The following is a 21104-nucleotide window of genomic DNA, read 5'->3' as shown; positions in this document are numbered from 1 at the left end:
GGGTGAGTCGTGGAGGGAAAACTTGCAGCGGAGCAAAGAATCCATTCCCTGCGGAGAATACCATGCCAGTGAGTGGAACGCGGTCTGAAAGTCACCGTAAACGTGAACACAATCAGTTAAGATCCGAAATGGTTTATTACGTCCTTCCAATGATTGCTAATCCAGAATCCATCTTCTCGGTTGAAATTGTCTCTGTGTTTGTATATGTGGATCGCCTCATGAACGAATCTCTCATGATAGCCAGATGGCTTGCAGAGAACCTTTGTCTTGGAGAAGTCAATGTCACGTGAGCCCACTGAGTTGTAACAGTGATCTGCCACGGCTGAGGTGTTTGTCCTACCGTGTTTCAGGTCTGCTTTATGTTCACGGATGTGGTCCGAGACATGTCGTTTGGTTTCCCCAATGTAACTGCTACCACAGAGGCAACTTAGTTTGTAGACGCCATGGTACTGTATGTCTGGAACCACATCTTTTACACACGGGACCAGATCACGGATTTTATGTACTGTGTTGAATCGGACCTGGATCTTGTGTTTAATCAGGATTTTGGAGATCTTTTTTGTGACCCCAGCAATGTAGGGTAAGGTGATGGTCTTGAAAGGCTCCTCAACAGGATCCTTCTTGATGGTTGGAGTGATGGCTTTGCGGATTGTAAAGTCGGAGTAACCATTAGCCTTAAGAGCTTGGCGTACGTGTTTGAGTTCACTTGCAATGTGTTCCTGGTCGGAGATGCATTGGGCTCTATGGTATAGAGTCTTGATGAGGGGATTCTTCTGGGATGGATGGTGGTGGGAATCCGATTTTAGGTAAGCATCCGTATGGGTGGCTTTCCTGTAGACAGAGTGGCTCATTGAACCGTCAGGTCTCCTTTTAATTAGGACATCCAAAAAGGGTAGCTTGCCATCTTTTTCGACTTCCATGGTGAATCTGATGGCTGGGTGTATGGAATTGATGTGGTCGAGAAATTGGTCTAGAGCAGGCCGGCCATGTGGCCAGATGACAAAAGTGTCGTCTACGTACCTCTTCCATAAGATCGGGCGTAGAGTGGCAGTCTGGATGGCGTCAGTCTCAAATTTCTCCATGAAGATGTTGGCTACAACCGGAGATAGAGGGGAGCCCATTGGGGTGCCCTCAGTTTGCTTGTAGAAAGTTCCATTCCAGGTGAAGTATGTATTGGTTAAGCAGTGTCTCACCAGGGGGGGTACCCCAGCATTCAGTCCTTGATGAACCAAGTCTTCAATGATTGCGATGGTGTCAGGTACAAGAACCTTGGTGAATAAGAAAACCACATCAAAACTGACAAGCAAGTCGTCTGGGGACAGGGCAATCCCCTTTATTGTCGATACCAGGTCAGTAGAGTTTAGTACCGCAGAGGTGGTTTTTCCAGTGAAAGGCCGTAGGATTTCAGACAAAAAACGAGCCAATTTATAGGTGGGGGAGTTGATAGTAGAGACAATGGGACGAAGAGGTGTATCTTCTTTATGTATCTTTGGCAAGCCGTATAATCTTGGTGGCCTGGCTGCAGAAGGTTTCAACGAGAACTGTTTGGTCTGATCAACTAATGCGGTTGAATCAGAAATGATTTGCTTGGTTTTTGAGACGAGGCTGTTGGTGGGGTCTCTTTTTATTTTTGTATAGCTGCTATCGTTGAGTAGTTCTTGGATTTTGTTGTTGTATTCTGTTTTGTCCATGATGACAGTGGCATTACCTTTGTCGGCTGAGAGGATGACAATGTCATCCCTCTTTTTAAATTGAGCGTTTTGAATTAGCTCAATTAAAAAAGAGGGATGACATTGTCATCCTCTCAGCCGACAAAGGCAATGCCACTGTCATCATGGACAAAACAGAATACAACAACAAAATCCAAGAACTACTCAACGATGGCAGCTATACAAAAATAAAAAGAGACCCCACCAACAGCCTCGTCTCAAAAACCAAGCAAATCATTTCTGATTCAACCGCATTAATTGATCAGACCAAACAGTTCTCGTTGAAACCTTCTGCAGCCAGGCCACCAAGATTATACGGCTTGCCAAAGATACATAAAGAAGATACACCTCTTCGTCCCATTGTCTCTACTATCAACTCCCCCACCTATAAATTGGCTCGTTTTTTGTCTGAAATCCTACGGCTTTTCACTGGAAAAACCACCTCTGCGGTACTAAACTCTACTGACCTGGTATCGACAATCAAGGGGATTGCCCTGTCCCCAGACGACCTGCTTGTCAGTTTTGATGTGGTTTCCTTATTCACCAAGGTTCCTGTACCTGACACCATCGCAATCATTGAAAACTTGGTTCATCAAGGACTGAATGCTGGGGTACCCCCCCTGGTGAGACACTGCTTAACCAATACATACTTCACCTGGAATGGAACTTTCTACAAGCAAACTGAGGGCACCCCAATGGGCCCCCCCCTATCTCCGGTTGTAGCCAACATCTTCATGGAGAAATTTGAGACTGACGCCATCCAGACTGCCACTCTACGCCCGACCTTATGGAAGAGGTACGTAGACGACACTTTTGTCATCTGGCCACATGGCCGGCCTGCTCTAGACCAATTTCTCGACCACATCAATTCCATACACCCAGCCATCAGATTCACCATGGAAGTCGAAAAAGATGGCAAGCTACCCTTTTTGGATGTCCTAATTAAAAGGAGACCTGATGGTTCAATGAGCCACTCTGTCTACAGGAAAGCCACCCATACGGATGCTTACCTAAAACCGGATTCCCACCACCATCCATCCCAGAAGAATTCCCTCATCAAGACTCTATACCATAGAGCCCAATGCATCTCCGACCAGGAACACATTGCCAGTGAACTCAAACACGTACGCCAAGCTCTTAAGGCTAATGGTTACTCCGACTACACAATCCGCAAAGCCATCACTCCAACCATCAAGAAGGATCCTGTTGAGGAGCCTTTCAAGACCATCACCTTACCCTACATTGCTGGGGTCACAAAAAAGATCTCCAAAATCCTGATTAAACACAAGATCCAGGTCCGATTCAACACAGTACATAAAATCCGTGATCTGGTCCCGTCTGTAAAAGATGTGGTTCCAGACATACAGTACCATGGCGTCTACAAACTAAGTTGCCTCTGTGGTAGCAGTTACATTGGGGAAACCAAACGACATGTCTCGGACCGCATCCGTGAACATAAAGCAGACCTGAAACACGGTAGGACAAACACCTCAGCCGTGGCAGATCACTGTTACAACTCAGTGGGCTCACGTGACATTGACTTCTCCAAGACAGAGGTTCTCTGCAAGCCATCTGGCTATCATGAGAGATTCGTTCATGAGGCGATCCACATATACAAACACAGAGACAATTTCAACCGAGAAGATGGATTCTGGCTTAGCAATCATTCGAAGGACGTAATAAACCATTTCGGATCTTATCTGATTGTGTTCACGTTTACGGTGACTTTCAGACCGCGTTCCACTCACTGGCATTGTATTCTTCGCAGGGAATGGATTCTTTGCTCTGCTGCAAGTTTTCCCCCCCACGACTCACCCATTGACACGACGGTCAATGGTACAGTGTATAATAACAAATAGTATAACATTTATATGCTTAATACAATGTACAAAGTAACATATAGTATCGTAATTGTATAGTAAACATATAGCAGTGTGATACACATTAGGGTGAGTAGAATAATACATAGTGTTATATTAAAATGTATAAGGTATAGGGTGGTTTATAGCAATACAGTATATAATTTAATGTTGGGTTTATCTATGGCAGTATATAGTACGGTGTATGCTCGTGTGATGTAAGAGAATAAAGTTTAGATGGAAGCGTATTATATAATTTTTACGATGTAGAATTGTAATGTATTACTTGCTGTTAGTAACTCAGCTTATTGTAGAGTATAAAAAGTATACTGATGATGCTATGCAGTTTATACTTTCGTTTTTTATGTAGTTTATACTTTAGTTTTCTACGTGGTTGTTTAGAATCTGCAGCTACATACTATTAACATTCCTTTCTTTTGTTAATGCTACTCCCTGCACCCTCCCTTGGTGCTGCTGATCCTGCATAATGCATGGGCATAATATGACTTTGAAACCCCCCCGCCCACCTCCTACGCATTTCGCATGAATATGCTAAATTCCTCTTGATATGCACATTCTTTTTGTTAAGGCGCTCCTCTTCCACCTCCTACCCAGCTTATATATAAGCTCCTAGCTTGGCAGTGTCTCATTCTTCACCTGAAGACGGCTGCTTGCGTTGTAGCCGAAACGTCGTGAGAATTATTTTATTTTATTATGTTTTATTTTTATTATTTTATTACTTCCCTTCTACGTGACTTTACCGAAAGAACCAAGAAGATGAATCCCTTACGGCTATTGCAGTTGACAAAAACTCATAATATCACAACTACAATGTGGTATTTTGTCAACCTCTGGGTGCCACCCCAGTGCCTATGTCAATAACCCACCCTCCTTCATCCTTTACACTTGCCCAACTATCGCAACATCTCTGTAAGCATACAGTAAGTACATTGTCCGCAATTGAAGTTCAAAGTGTCCGAACTTAGATGTTACACAGTGTCTATGCTCCTATGTTGGTAGGATACAAATTCCTGGTAAGACAAAAGATTGAGGTGGTCGAGGACTTTCATTACCGATGATACGTAAACTTGAAGTTCCCGGTGATGTGATCTGAATTTTCCAAACTCCACACATTTTTGGCTCCTTTAAGCGAATGATAAAAGTGCTTCCAGATATTTGGGTCGATAAAAGTGTTGTATTTCCTGCAACTGCACTATCCATTGCACCTATGGAGTAAAAAAATGCACACATTCACACACATACACACCACGGAGATTGGTTAAGAGTATTGGGGTGAGTGATAAGATGATAAAACGAAAAATCTAATATTTATTATCTTGCAGATGTATACCTATCACAAGCTGTCTGTAATATATCATTGTTGGGTGTAAATTTGTGCATTTGTGTGTCCCAGGCAGACTTCATCATGTTATTGTCGTTTAAGATAGGTTGTTTTACTTTGCTCCGAATGTTTAGTGTATTATTTATTGCACTGATCGTTATTTCATTGTTTAGAGAGGTACTATTTTGTTCATCATTTAGTTTCTAAATAGATTTGAACTTTTGCATAGAAACCAAATTGCATTCTCCCATCTCCGGTCAGAGAATCAATAGTTGCATACTGTCTATGACGCATAGACCAGAAACAAGGACAATGACATACTGTACATGTGTGTAACACACGTGCTGTTGCATTTTACAGATTATCACAATAAATGTGTTTGCCCTCAATTTGGAGCAACTTCCCACGTCCTTCATTTCCAGTGTGCAACACTTAGTTCATATAACTCCCTCCCAAAGCCTCAGAAGTGCTTCCTGATTCCTGCAAACAATTACATTTCTTAAACTTCGTTTGATAAAGAGTTTTTTTTTCTGCCTTGCTTCTCCATGTTTCTGGAATACCCTTACCACTCATCTGCAGCTTGGTTTCCTCTTTTCATTCTCCCTCTTTATTTCTCTATTAAACCAAAACACGGAGCATACTTGCACATGTACCTAACTTTTTCTGGAACCTCTTGGTCGCTTATATTTTACCGTTTTTTGATTCCCGTGTGTTTTGTTTACAACCATAAAATACCTCTTTGTTAATTGGACAATATTCCTTAAGGACCCTGTACTCGTTCTCTACAATATTAATATTTTTGCCTTTGTTTTGCTTTGCTCTGCTCATGCACCATGGGAAGCCCTTGTAAAATAGCTGGCCAACTGTCTAAATGGGATCATCTATGGAACAACGAGCATCAACTTAAACTCAATAAAATCTAAAAAAATGTGATGATTAATGTGAATGAAGACAGCTTTTAAGAAGCGTTTGCTCTTTTAAAATGTGGTAGATTGAAAACATCGTGTGTACAATGCAATCGTGAATGGTGAATGTGTATATCCTGAAAGTGTTATTGTTTTCAATTTAAACCTGCAAAGATTTTAAGTTAACCACTGCTTCATGGGGTATTTTAAATATAATACTGTGCTTTTAATTCGAGATTGTTTATTGTTTGATAACTGCAATGTTCACCCCTCACTGCACTCTCATGCAATGTAGTTTTCATTATTTAGGGCAATGTGAGATGAAAAGTGACTGCGTGGTGAATGGTTAAATCTGGAAATATCAATTTACTTCTACAACATAGTTTCTAAATAGAGAGTGTAGGTTTGAATAAAATGTCCCCACCCATGTGCATATGATTGCAACCAAACGTCTAGAACCCATTACAACTAAAAAGTAAGACATAATTTACGTACCTGATGGATCAGAAATCGTAATGTTAGGTGATGCAGAGACTGTGCCCGTATAGAAAATGACAATGTCGCTCACAGAATTGTCAACTGGAAATGTAAGGACTTTGCTGGTCGTTGTATCAACATGACGGACATTTAAAAGGTTCACCTGAAAAGGTGAAATACATACTAGTTAAAATTAATTTTGCACCAGTAAATGCAAGCATCAATGCGTCACAGTTTTAATACAAACAGATTTTGACGTCGTTACTTTATCCCGCCATAATGGTACTCAGGGTATCGTCATGAAATAAAATGTACACATGGAAATTATTGCATCACAATTTGTTGAATAATGGAGCTTAATTCATGTGAATGATGGACGGCAATCCTGCCACCAGACAATTAGATATGAAAAAAAACAGAATAAATGTTATGCTTTCTGGCAATAAAACAGATGTTGAGATGTTCAAACACCAAATACAAACCTTTAGCAAGGAATCAAACCTGTATTAACCACACGTACATGCAAACAAACATGTTTTTTGTCTAAAAAATGTCATACTTTGATATTGGCAAAAAGGTCCCATTTTGTATACAATTAGCTGCCTGGATGAATTGTGGGCAGACTGAAATTAAAATGATAAAACGATAAAATAAAGATGTGCACGAAAGTAGTGTTTTTGGAAGGCTGAACTTGATCATTTAAAATTATATATCAACGTGCTAAAATATATATTTTTTTATAATTGCATGTTTATCTGATATGACATGATAATCAAAAACATGGTCTTTGTAGAATAAAATTGAACAAAAGCTTAAAAGTGCGAAAATAAATGTCAATGTATGCTGGAACTTATACTGAGAGACAGAAAGAGGAACACCTATATTTAGCGGACACATACAGGTTCATTGACATAATTCAAGTTGATGATAAAATTCGGCATGGATATAATTCATTACTATAAGGGGCGATGGCCAATGGTGAATAATTACCGATTTGTAGCAAAGGATTGGAACACAGACAAGAACATATCCACTGCGATGATGAATAGATATATTCTTCTCGTCTTCAGGTAGTAAGTAGAGTATTACATGGAAGGATGCCCTGGTTGTCCACCTTTTTAAGCAGGGGGCCACATAGATTGCAATAACCACTTGGGCATCTCCCTCCTCATTGTGCTGGGAAAGGTCTTGGCAATGATTGTTCCACATTGCCTTGCCAGGCACTCTGAGAAGAATTGTGTGGTTCCCCAATTTAGTTTTCAGATATATAATCGATGTTCCCTATCTGTCTACTGCAGCAGAGATGTAGGGACTTTATACAGGATCTATCCCTTTATAGACCTGGCCAAGGCATATGCTTCCATTAATAGGCCTGGGCTTTGGATTATTCCGCGTGCTTTTGGGGTCCCTGGCCCTATTCTGACAATCATTAAGGACCTTCATGGTGGTGGACAGGCCAGGGTAAAGCTGCGTTGCCAGGAATTAGAGGCACTTCTGGGTCACCTTAGGGTGTGACAGGAATGTCCACTGGTCCTATACTATTTAACACATATTTTGACCATGTAGTTCGAGACGCTTTCCATAGCTGTACTGGAGGATTTTCATCTGGTGCACACACAATGGGAGGCTGATTGATGTGGCCTTTTCATCAGTCCTGCCGAGACAAAGCATTTGCCTGGGTATTTTATATTATCAAATCCTCTACCCCATCAACTACCCTTGAGTGATGGGGCAATTGTGGAGAATATTCAATACCTGGGCAGTGTGCTTGTGACCACCACTGTTTCAGCATTGGAGGTCTCACTCTGAATCAGTCAAGTGTCATTACATTGTCATCAACTGTGTATTGCTGTGTGGAAGCTACCTGGTTAATCACTCCATATGAAGCTTCTGATTATTATTTGCTACATTTATGCCATCCCTATCTGTGCTTGCAAAACATGGAATCCGGTAAATAAATATGTGCACCGATTTGAAACATTTAGGCTGGCCTGCCTGTAATCCGTCCTGGGTTTAACTCGACTGAATTGTCAAAGAAACTCATTGATCCTTGAAAGATCTGGACAATAGTCGCATATCTGAACTCCTCCAGTTGGCGAGGCTGTGTTGGCTGGGTTATGTAGCGCATATGCCCAGCCACTGTATGCCCAAACAGTTTCTGATTGGCCAGATAGAGTGGATGAAATTGACATGGAACAGTTGAAGAGGTGATGGACTGATGTAGTATAGGAGGATGTGGAACTAATTGGAATTGCCAATGACTGGTATCATAGGTTTCAATATTGGCATTTGTGGAAAAGGCTCGTGAAGGATCAAACTGGGTAGTTTAAGGCAGCCACCCTCTAACAAAAATGAATGATAGACGAGTGATGCTCACGTCAACAAGCAGAGCAACCGTGTGGCTAAAATGCAGTGGGGAGCACAGATGGTGCATCTGCCAGTCATCGCTGTCAGTTACTTTATAACATCTAGGTTTGTCCTGTGGCCTGATTGCGAGTCTTCTGCACTTCATTTCGCCTTAAATTGTACCTAGCCTGGTACAAGTTCCGTGGCTGTTATTGTTACTATATTGCAAAACCAAGAGAGATGGCAGCAGCTTGGACAGGCCATAATCCAGCAGTGGATTGATAATTGTGCACGCCTGTAATCCAGCACTGTGGGGGGAAGAGTTGGTGAATCTCCCTTCCTGTGGGCGTTGAAGTGCCATACCATGGCTTTCCAGGATAACGCGGTCGAGTAAATGTGTGCTCCATCTGTTCCATATGTATGTGATAGAACATTGTACGTGTAGAAATATCGTAACTCACCTGCTGCGTCTTTGTGAGGTCTCCGATGACTACCATTAGTTCTTGAAATTCCGTACTTGTTGGATTCAACATCAAACCCCCAGTACTGAAAGCAATTTCGTCATATTCAGGGTATGTAAGTGCGCGTGTTCGCTGGAAGTTTCCCTGATTGTCCAAAGAGCGCATATATCTTGACCATCTCACGTGCACAACATTCACCTGGAAATATATGCATATACAATATACAGTAATGTTATCTGCAATCATACATAAAATAGTTTATCTTTAGACGTGACTTAACCGAAAGAACCAAATAATAATTCCTGCAGTCACGAAAGTTCTAAAATTAAGAGTTTACAGAAATACATCGAGCTAATACCAGGAAACATCAAGCATATGTTGTGCAATATTGAAATGTTAAATAGTACGATGTCTAAAGCTTGTTAAAATTATGTATATGCGTATTGTTGATTCGTTATACTTTGGAGTAATATTTTTGTTGCATTTATAATTACGTTGTTGTATATATATTTTATAATGAAAAATATAAAGTTTTGCTGTATCTATATTTAAACACTCACCTCCCACATCCTCTCATTCATCAAATGTGGTTTTGCAGTATACGACCATTAAAGCTCACACTGATTACCACAAGTGTCTTATGACACTTTAGTAATTAAAATAAAATTACTTAATTTCCTGCAGGTGTACAATAATGTAGTACAGGTTTGTTTACGTGTTTAATCTGTCAATCACACGTGCAATTATAACATTTGGGTTTGATATAAAGAGTATACGAGTCGGGTGTAGTAAAGGGTCTTACTTTGCATTTCTTTCTCACTCCAATGGCAACCGCTTGTGGCACCAGATACGCATCTTTTGCAGATGCATCCGTAAAGATGAATATCTCCGAGTGTGGCTCAATGGCATTCAGGCACAGCTTAATGAAAGATAACAATGCGAATATCAGTGCTATGCTCATTATCCATAAAAGTGACACCCCGTCCAATCGTTTGGTGATATAGTACAATCCAATTTACATAGATGTAAAAATATGTTCATCACAATATGAAGTTATAACAAGTATTCCATCCACCATGCTTAATGAGATACAGAGTATTAGCTGGCTAAAGCAAAGGAAAAAAATAGCAGTTTGACGATGGTATGCACAACTTATGTGCAATTATGATTGTGCCTTTGATCAAACTAGGCGCCTTGTTACAGAATTGCAAGATTGTGAGAGGTAGTGACCTGGGGAGGCCTTCATCCAGCAATAGATCGACCAAAATTGATGATCATGTTCTATGTATCGTGAAGTTATTGGCACTGTAGTGTGACCCTGCTTTGACTAGGCGAGGTTGAAGTTTTGTTAAGGGCCTCACTGTGCCTTATTATCTTTGTAGTGACATGTAGCGTCACTACTGTGTGAGCTTGTACACACATGACGTCACTACGTCGGGTATATTGGAATGACGTCACGGCCGGGTCGGGGAGCCGGGAGGCTGTCGTCAATGCCACGGGGGTTGTGTCAGGCCATGGCACTCTGTATGAACCCGGCCGGACACGTGACCGGATAAAGGTGGGGGCCGGGGACCCTAGGGGGACCTTGGGGGTCGCGTGGCCAGGGGCTGAGCCTTCTCGAGGATTCGAGAAGGTGGGCGTGGCCTGGGCGTGGCCCGGGTATGTCGAGGCAGATATAAGCAGGCTCCGCACCTGGTGCGGGGCGGCTCGGGTCCGGGATGAAGGTGCCTCGTGAAGACGCCTCGTGAAGAAGAGTCAAGCCTCAAGTCAGCGTGGCCAACCAGTAGCCCCCCTGGCTTGGCCACGCGAGTCGTATGAGAGCGTCAGTGTTAGCGAGTGATGGTGTGTGTTAGCGAGGATATGTCGGTGGTCACCACCATATCAGTGGCGGCTCGTCAATAGAGGGCGCAGGGGCGCCGCCCCCATCAAGATTCAAGAAATTTACATATACAAAATTATATAAAAATACATAAATAAAATATTTTTTTCATACGATGTGCCGGCTGGTAGTAAGAAAAGCATCAGCATTTAATAAAAACTGGCTTTAATCGGTCAACTATTTTCTATGTTTTTCAATGTGTTTCATGCGGGGCGCCGGACAAATGGATGTCTATGTGAGACTTTAAATTTTCGGACATCATGTGACCTGAAGCTGGTCTCTAATTGGTTTCTTAAAGATTCTCCTCGGGGCGCAAGTCGTTGCGTCCCTGGCCAATCAGAATTGGATACATGTTATTTTATCCAATCTGATTGGTTCTCGTCACCTGTCATTCAAATTTACGCTCTGGGCCACTGCGCAGTAGTGGCCCAGATCAGGCTGATCAAATTTTTTGTGTAAACAATGGCAGCAGTTCATCCAAATTCTGTAATTTATTTACAAAAAAACCCTTTCACAAGGCTTTCGCTGGAAGAAATAAAAAAGATAAAGGATCTCGGACCGGACCAACCCGATTTACAAATCCAGCAGCAGGCCAGTGACAGAGGACGAAGCTATACACGAAGCTTCACCCGCGCTTGTTATGAGAAACGGAGGTGGCTGGCTGGATGTGATGTTAGCAATTCTCTTTTTTGTTTTCCCTGTCTTTTATTTCAAAGTGTCGGCACTAAAGTTTTGTGGACAACGACGGGGGTAAGAGACCTCAAACATCTCTCTGACAAATGCAAACGTCATGAAAGTAGCCGCAGCCATATTGATAATAGCATGAAACTAACGTTTTTATGTTCAAGTAGGAAACATGCTTTTTGGTACTTTGGTCTGAAATGTATATAAAAGAGAAACATTTATGTTCAAGTAGGAAACATGCTTTTTGGTACTTTGGTCTGAAATGTATATAAAAGAGAAACATTTATGTTCAAGTAGGAAACATGCTTTTTGGTACTTTGGTCTGAAATGTATATAAAAGAGAAACATTTATGTTCAAGTAGGAAACATGCTTTTTGGTACTTCTTTTGGTCTGAAATGTAAATAAAGATCATCAAAATTTATATTCAAGTAGTCAAAATGGTTTTTGGTACTGCTTTATATTTATTTGCCTCCCTCAATAAAATAAAAAAAATGCGCCCCCCCAAAAATAAATATCACCAGCCGCCACTGCACCATATGTTAAGAGTTGTGTTAATAATAAATAGTGTTGCCTCCCAAAGTTCCAGTGTGCGCCTGAATTGAACCCACTACATCTGTATAACTTATATTTGCTATTGCTATGTACATGAATAGTATCATTGTTACGAGTTCAACCATAATTGTTATTATCGCTGGTGCCGTTGTCATTAGACCAATAGTCATCTATAGTCTCGCAATAGCATCTTTATTTGCCCAATAATTAGCATTCATGCAAAAATAAAAAAAATAAACGCACAACAAAATTAGGATCACTATCCACATTTTAATTAGTCCCATCATTATTAATCAGCCCTGTTATCATTATTAGTTCATTATTGTTATGAGAGTCAACATATTACAACCATATCATTACCCATCCCATCTTCTTCATTAGTTCCATAATCATGATTATTATTGTCATCGTTATTTTCCCCAAAATAATTAGTTCCATCGTTATCATAATCATTAGTTCTGATATAAACATGGCCATCTTCATAAGAAGCACAACCACTACGCTTGTTTTGGCTTGAACCAGTTCTGAACATGGTCCAAATCCCAGCTCAGAATTCCTTGAGCTGAGCCGAAGTGGCTCACGACATTGAGTTTTTGGTCGGTGGTGGAACACGCCTGTAATGCAGGACTGTGGATGTGAGGCTTGGTGGATCACAACATGTCCTGAAACTACCTGTGGGCATCGAGATTGCAATACCCAGGATTGTCAAGAGATTGCAGTAGAGCAAGTGGGCTAAATTCCATCTGTTCTATCTGTATGGGATTTCCTCTCACACCTATCAATACTCATCAACTTGGGGGGAATGGGGGGAGATTTCGTGATGGTTCACCCCTGGCTGTCTGTCCTGCTTGTCTGTGGTTGCTCACACTTCTGAGTAATTTTCTGTGCACGTTACAATACTGTGCATGTTACAAATTGAAATTATTATCATTGTTAAGCCAGGGATGAGCAATACTGGAGCCAAGCCAAGGTCGAGTCGTGGCTCAGAATATGGGCTAAATGCTAATAGCAAAATGAATTCATTGATATAATACTGTAACATACATTTTCATTAAAAAAACCTATATATGGATATTTTGTAAACGTAAAGGTACGTAAATAAAACAGCGTCATTTAATGAACAGATGCTGTAGTTGACAGATACACATGATGCATGGCATGCAAAGGATATGACTTTGGTAAATGGTTAAGTAACATTATCAATTTGTAGTGACATCGCGGGATGTCACTGGGTAATGCAGGCCCGAGAGAGGCACGGCGTGCGGTGTATTGACACCGCGGACACCTCTAGGATTTGGGTGCAGTACCGGCCCTAGAGGGGCTCTGTGAGTACTGATCGATAGCGTTGGATGGCACCATGCTTGGCGTGCAGTGCCGGCCCCTACAGGATAGGGTGTGGGAGTGCCGACCATGGGAATGGGGTTACTTTCGGCCGTGGCACTCTGGTTGACCCCAGAGGACACGTGACCGGTTAAGTCTATACAGGGGCCCAAGTGGGGGCTAGAGGTGGTCACGTGTCAGGGTTGAAATCCTGCTCGAGGATTCTGGAAAGTGGTCGTGGCCAAGGGCGGAGCCAGCCACGCCACAGAGGATATAAGCCGGGTCCTCCAGAGGGACCAGCGCTGTTGTTCATCCTGAATAATCTTTCGTCTACGTTCTACGTCCTACAGAATCTCCAACACGTGGACTGGGACCCGAGCTGTGGTCCGGTCCGTTGTAGATAGTTACGGTGTAATTAGTTTAGTTAACCTGGTGGTCACCACCATAGGTTGTTATTCTGTTAAGGGGCAGTTACCCTGTGTGTTGGTGTTAATAAATGTGTTGCCTCCAAAGAGTACGTCTGCGACTCAGTTGAACTCACTACAAATTTAATCAACTTAATTTTGTAATAAATGCTAAAACTGTTGATTTTACCACCTTGTTTGCATTGCCATCAGGATTTCCAGATTTGGTTGCTTGTTTTGCATTTATTCTATCGACATTTCTCCATGTATTACCGCTGGAATCTGTAGGAGTTTAATTGGGTAATCTTACCTAGTGTTCGCACTTAAATATTGTTTGCGTTTATTGCCGGTGTGAGCTCACCCATGATTAATCACACGTATAAGTGTGCACTCTGCTCATAGCTTTGGGTAGCCAGGTGCGTTTCATTTTATTTTAAATGAATGCAGTGGTGGCCAGGGATTGGACCCCGAGGCCCATGTACTCTGTAGAGTACAGGCACACCCCCAATTTAGATTTGGGCAGACTTCGTGCTGGGGGATTGAGCTGCTATGTTGTGACATGGAGGGAGTACCTGGTCGCCATTGCAGATACACAATTGTCCTTCAAAAGAACACTTTAAAATAAAGTTTAGCCGTTCCACAAACTTCTGGTGCCCATCTGTTGTGGAGTCGCATATTTTTCCGGAGGACAGACCACAAAGCCGAGTACCTCCTCATTTTCTTTGTGTCTTTCGGTAAAGCCACGTAGATATAAAAAAATATGGAAAATATCACGACGTTTTGATCGCAACACAAGCAATCGTCATCAAAATAGCGATTTATTTCACCTGATGACGATTGCTTGTGTTGCAATCGAAACGTCGTGATATTTTCATTATTTTTTCTATCTACGTGGCTTTACCGAAAGACCCAAAGAATATGATTTCCTGCAGTCACGAAAGCTTTAAGTCAAGATTTACCTGCTCATTGTCTCCGAACTGTATTCTTTGTATTATTGTTGCTGTTGTCTATTTAGCCTACCTGTCCCCCTCGTTGGGACTCACGACAGGAGGAGTGGGAAAGGGCAAACTGGCTACACCTTGCAGTCTGCTGAATAAGTTGGACACATAAAGCATTCGTGCCTGCGGAATGTGGTCACTACCCTCGAAACACGTATTGCTCTGTGCCTGTTTAAATGGAAGAATTATAATCCACCAATCATTATCTGCAGGCACTGAATTGCTGCAATTGGTTCCACTAAGTCAACAGATGGCAAAGCAAATAAAAATTCCACAATAGTGTGTTGCAAACGCTTGATAGAAGAAATGCTAACCATGCAGTCCAACCCAGAAAACAACATTCATAATACAAGTGGTTGCAAAATATACGTGTTAAACCTTTAAAGAAATTTGAGTTGTGAATTGAACCAGCATCCTTCACATGTCCATGCCTAGTCAGATCAGAAACTGTATTTAGACTGGAGAAATCCGATGAGCTATGCAGCTCTTTTTCAGTGTTTCCTTTACACAGCTCCTCGCAAACTTCATCCCTCTTCTTCCACCCCTATTGCATCAGTCAGACTCCATTCCCCCAATTGTGGAGTGGTGTCACCACTTCCAACAGAAAATATAAACTACCACAGTATCGTGGAAATGTTGCTTTGATAATGTAATAAATTGGCACCAATTCGTTTTTGGGTTGATTATTACGTGAACCCAGAATACAGAACTTTAAAAAAATATATGAACAATAGTTACCATCAATCCAGAAAAAAACAATTCTGGTTCATCACCGCCATCATAGGGGAAGAGTGCTGAAATCCATTTTCGGAATTCAGTTACGTTTTTGGAGACAAGAACTGGACCATAACCTAAAAGAAAAACAGTATATCCGTGAAACACTATATATCAATTTTGAAACAAATACACAAACACATGACTCACCAACTGTTCTTAGTACTTAAGATAATTCGATGGAGCCACAAGAAAGTCATACATTATAATCAGCACCATGCATGGCTGTCATGATTATTGTGCTGTCATGAGTATTTTGGTTGCTTATAACAGTATTCAGAATCGAGAAAAAAAAATATTCTCACCTGGGTCATTAAAAGGCACGAGCATAAACATCGCAGGCAGCTCGCCGTTTATGGCACGCTCATCAATGATCCTTAAGACTTCGGTGCGAACATTATCTATGAAGGGTCCCATGCTGCCAGTAGTGTCAATCACAAATCCAATTGATGTTGTTTGCTCAAATCCTAAATACCTATTTAAACAAAACAATTACATTTAGAAGCAAGGTGTGCATGTCATTCACAACGTATCTCTGCATTGAAGTCCAGCCCAATATTTATGGTAAATTATAGAGATATTGTCCCACCTGTGAAAAATAATGTAACCATTTACCCCCACAAGCAAAGGTTAATTTGACAGGATGATGCTACCACGACCACCAGAATTCCACTTTCCAATCCTACAGAACGTCAGTGCAAGTTGATTCTGAGATAATTATGCCCCAGCTATGAAAATCATAAAATCATACCCCATTTAGGTGGAAAGTCCACATATGGATAACATTTTAGTACAGTATGGCACTTCCAGCAGAGGCAGGAGAGGTTTATGGGTCAGAGGTCACTCTACCAAAATTGAAAATGGAGCGAAGAATGTATCGAACACCCCTACATTTTTACTCAACTTTCTCATTTCATCCTTAAAGTAGGGGGACGTTGCTTAAATTGGAATACTCAGATATAACAGGAAACCAACGTTGTCTTCTCTACAAACTGCATCCAACTGTCGCCAGTGAGTGCAATGGTGAAGCCACCCCTCGGCTAGCTTGCAAAACACGTTGCGTGCAAACGAGGTGAGTTTGTTTGATTTTTTCTGAGTCTACTTTAAAAAGATGGGTCTGCATATGTAGTGGCTGTGTCAATATATATAGTGAGATATACTTCTGGACATTTGTGAAAAAAGCGTTGTAGCTCATCGGATTCCTCCAGTATTAATATTCTGTTTCTGAGATAAATTAAATTCAAAATTTGCAGGGATCACAAACAAGTGAATAAGTAACGTTACAACGTTGCACAGGAGTGTCTGTTGGAACTTAATGGAAATGGTTACAATGGAATAGAGGTATGCCGTTTAAGGTGGATGATAGCAGCGAATCAGATGACGATACTAAATGCATGTGTGTCAACTGCACCGATCTTTTTTCAAAGAACAGAAGCGTGTGCTTGTGTGAACAGTGATGACGGACGATTCACTTTGCAACTTTGCTTGTAGACTAAGCCTAGAATGTGTTTAAGCGTTCAAAATACTTTTATTAATTTTTGGCACGTTTTTTCCTGTAGCTATATAAAAAAAAAGGTTATAGTTCGTCACCAGCAAATATGGGTGTATATCCCATTTCTAAAACATCATGTAGGTAAAATTGCTAGATTTTGGCACCCTCTTTTTTGCAATTTCCTTCTGATAGTACAATACCTTCATGAGTTTTAAGAGCAATTTCGAATCAATTCGTGTTCTAGGATGATCTCGAAAAAATTCATAAACCTTAAGTATCCCATTTTAACCAACATTCTCTGACAAAGCTGCCTCCTTCTATGCCCATCTCTGCTTTCTCGAGCCGTGCCTCGCCTGCACCCCAATCCCCTCCCCACTGTCGGATTTGAAATTCCCCACCAATACCTCTCTGCCCCCGACCTATGTCACCCCCCCCCACGCGTAGGTGAATGTGTCTATGCACGGGCATGTGTACATTTGTTCTTTGTATGTAAAGTTGCATGTATATGTATGTATTTCTGTAGGCATCCGTGGATTATTCAGAATGCAGTGGTTCATGCACTTTGCTATGAACCCAGCCACATAAATCGTATAAATGCCCATGCCACACATCAGTCGTGTGTGGTATCGGAACCTATTGAGCCTTTCTTAGATTGACTTGGCCTCAAATAGATGCACAGTGCATTCTTCGCATGATTCCTGAAATCCATAATTTAGAAGGCAATAGATGGTGGATCTCGTAGATATTTTTTTTTTTATTCCAAACCTGCTGAGATGCTCCACGGACAGGAGAGAACAATAAAATGACATATCTGCACACATCCCTTCTATTCATGCATTTTCTCTTCCTGCATGTATAGACACTCTTTATAAGAGTCCTAATATTCAGACGTTCATTGGAACACTCTCTCTTTGACATCTTATCATTGCCATAAGCATCAAAAGCAACATCAGCAGCAGTAGCAAAACAGTAACATCAACCTGATTATCATCATGATCATCATACACATCATCATCATCAATAACCTCATCTACATTACCATTGCTATAATCATTACAATTATAATTCTCATCTACATATTTTTTATCCTGTACATCTTTCGTGAATATGTGTGATTGTTTACAGTCTGCCATTTTTTACACAATTTGGAGAAATAAAAAAGGTGTTCTAACCGTTGTGTGTGAAACGTATATATTGCAACAACCAGCAATTTCTGCCGACATTTACCTTCCGAAAGCAAGGTCATTGTCTACTTCACTTCTGAGATCTCTGAAGAACTTGATGGTTGCTTTTGTTGCCACATCGACAGCTGTTTGATGCAGATAGTAGTGTGGTGAAAAGAGTTTAAGGGAACCGTCTTTGTTCATACCCCCCTTAGCTTCGGTCAACCTTGTCATATCGAGAAGCCCTCCATGGCTGCACTTCCCTGCAACATATAAACAGTTATTTGTACTTTTGTATAGATGTAAAATAATCTTTCACCAACACGCAATGATCAGAGTGGTGTAGTATGGTTACAACAATGAGGACACGGTAGGTATTAGTGAGGTAAGGAAGGAAAGGGGATACCTTTGTAGTTCTAATATGTCCGCAACAAATTCAACACAGGAAGAGACCACTGACTTGAGCGATGCAAGTTTCACTTCAATATATCCAACAAGCAGACCCAAGTAATTGTAGACAAACAAAGATATTTCACATGAAAAAAGCCATGGCAGTTGGTAGCTGATTTAACGTTAATTCGAAGCAACACATTCAAATTCCAAACGAATCAAATTGATTAAATGAATGTCACCATTTTAAATTATGCATTAACTAACATCGTAATAGATGGTGTACTGGGAGTTGGGGGAAAGGATAGAAAGTAAACAGTGACAAATGTCTCTGAAACCGCAAAGTCACGTTGAGAAACAGAAGAAGCATAAAAAGATACGGCGATGCGAGGCTTAGGATTGAACACACTTACTTATTTCAAACCATTCGGAAAGGAATGCTAAAAAAGAACACGAAACATAAAAAAGTGCGAATGAAGGCAACAAAAAGAAAGAGATCAGAAATGCACAAATAGTAGATGTATCAGTAAAATATGAAACAATAACTAATTATAAATAAAGAATGTTGTGATTAGTGGAGTTATTTTGTGCAGATTTGTATATAAAAATTTACTATGATTATGGCTGACTCTCAAATCAAAACCAAAGAGTAAAGAGTAGGCAGTCTCCAAAAGTTACACAGGACAGACCCATGTCTGTGATTTGCCAGCGAGCCTGCAACATGTGTAGTGGTGATACGCGCTGGGGTATGCATCGTGTGCCAGCGCGTAGGGATTGGCTGTGTGTGTGGTGACGCGCGCTGACGGGGGAGGATCAGGGGTCAGCGCGGGGGTGGGGGTAGTGGTGCTGATTGGCTGTGTGCCGGTGACGCGCTGAGAGGGAGTGATCGAGTGGCAGCGCGGTGTGATTGGTCGGGGAGTGAAAACACGCGCTGGGTGGAAACGGATCGTAGAAATAGCGCGTCGTGATTGGGTAACTGAGGAGCGGTGCCGACGTCGAGGTCCGCATCCACTCCGTCTCCCGTGGGGAGGGAATATATAAGGTGATGCACACAGGCGCAAGGGAGGAAGTGGAACCATCGAAGAATGAAGACGGAGATGCAGAGATAGAGCCCTGAGGGGAGTGTAGTGTAGGAGTGGAGAGAGAGTGTAAGGTCTACACGAGACAAGTAATGAAGAGTGTGTAGCCAGAGATGTAAGGTCTACACGAGACGAGTAATAAAGAGTGTGTAGCCAGAGGTGTAAGGTCTACACGAGACAAGTAATGAAGAGTGTGTAGCCAGAGGTGTAAGGTCTACACGAGACAAGTAATGAAGAGTGTGTAGCCAGAGATGTAAGGTCTACACGAGACGAGTGAAGAGTGTAGCCAGAGGCACAGAGTCTACACGAGACGAGTGAAGCGTGTAGCCAGAGGCATAGAGTAGCCAGAGGCACAGAATCTACACGAGCTGAGTGAAGTGTGCAGTCGGGAGAAGAGAGGTCACAAGTTGTACCGTTGTATGGTGACCGTACTCTGAAGAATAGAGACCACACGTTGTATCGTGACAAGTCAAGATTTAATAAAAGAAGTGTGTTCCCCGTCAAGGAGTTTCCTGCCGTCATTTCCCATACTTCACATGTAACAAAGTCTAGATGTGAACCTAGCCCAGCACAAACACTGTGGTGACATCACTATGAGTTAGTAGCAAATGTCAGCTGTTGTTGTATGTATGTATGCATTTAAGGTGACATTGAATTAGATCTCTGCTTGATTGACCTGGTCAAGGCCTATGATGCCATCAATAGGCCAGGACTGGATTCCAGACCCTATACTCATAATTATTTAGGAAGTCAATGTTGGTGGGCAGGCCCTGATAAACCTGCGTGGCGAGGAATCGGAACTATTTCTGTTCAATTCTAGATTTGAAGCTTTCGTGACTGCAAAGATTCATATTCTTAGGTTTTTTCGGTAAAGTCACGTAGGTAAAAAATTAAAATTAATAAAAATAAAATAAAAATAAAAATCACGACGTTTCGGAGGCAACACAAGCTTCCGTCTTCAGGTGGAACCATCACAGCCCGACAGCTGTATCAAGTAAATGAGAGATTACAAGAGATACCACTCCGTATATATAATGGTTGAGGGGGGGAAGGGCCAGGAACGGCCCACTTTTTATTATTATGGTAAGGTGCGGCTTGAGACTACGAATAGACTACATAACAAATGACTGAGCCTTTATTATGGAGAGGTGCGGTTTGTGACTACGCCTAGCCTACATAACAAAATGCTGCAAATGAGACCGAGCCTCTGCCATGTAGATGGTAATAGACTACATAACAAATGACTGAGCCTTTATTATGGAGAGGTTC

At 41.6% G+C, this 21104-nt stretch overlaps 1 protein-coding gene across 1 annotated transcript in view; it reads right to left on the bottom strand.

Annotated features, from left to right (window-relative positions):
• LOC144737029 (von Willebrand factor A domain-containing protein 7-like) overlaps positions 1-21104 on the bottom strand; it is a 50356-nt gene that overhangs the window by 12956 nt on the left and 16296 nt on the right. Inside the window, exons 6-12 of the mRNA XM_078619683.1 lie at positions 18431-18629; positions 16017-16186; positions 15676-15788; positions 9902-10018; positions 9100-9297; positions 6311-6455; positions 4642-4794 (exon numbers count right to left, since the gene is read on the bottom strand). Coding sequence (XP_078475809.1) covers positions 4642-4794; positions 6311-6455; positions 9100-9297; positions 9902-10018; positions 15676-15788; positions 16017-16186; positions 18431-18629 — 1095 coding nt within the window. The remainder of the gene's footprint in view (positions 1-4641; positions 4795-6310; positions 6456-9099; positions 9298-9901; positions 10019-15675; positions 15789-16016; positions 16187-18430; positions 18630-21104) is intronic.

This window comes from Lampetra planeri, chromosome 3 (genome assembly GCF_965212315.1).
Source record: "Lampetra planeri chromosome 3, kcLamPlan1.2.h2, whole genome shotgun sequence".
In the NCBI taxonomy this organism is placed as follows: Eukaryota; Metazoa; Chordata; class Hyperoartia; order Petromyzontiformes; family Petromyzontidae; genus Lampetra; species Lampetra planeri.
The sequence above is the reverse complement of the archived record's forward strand: the minus strand, read 5'-3'. Positions and strand labels throughout refer to the sequence as shown.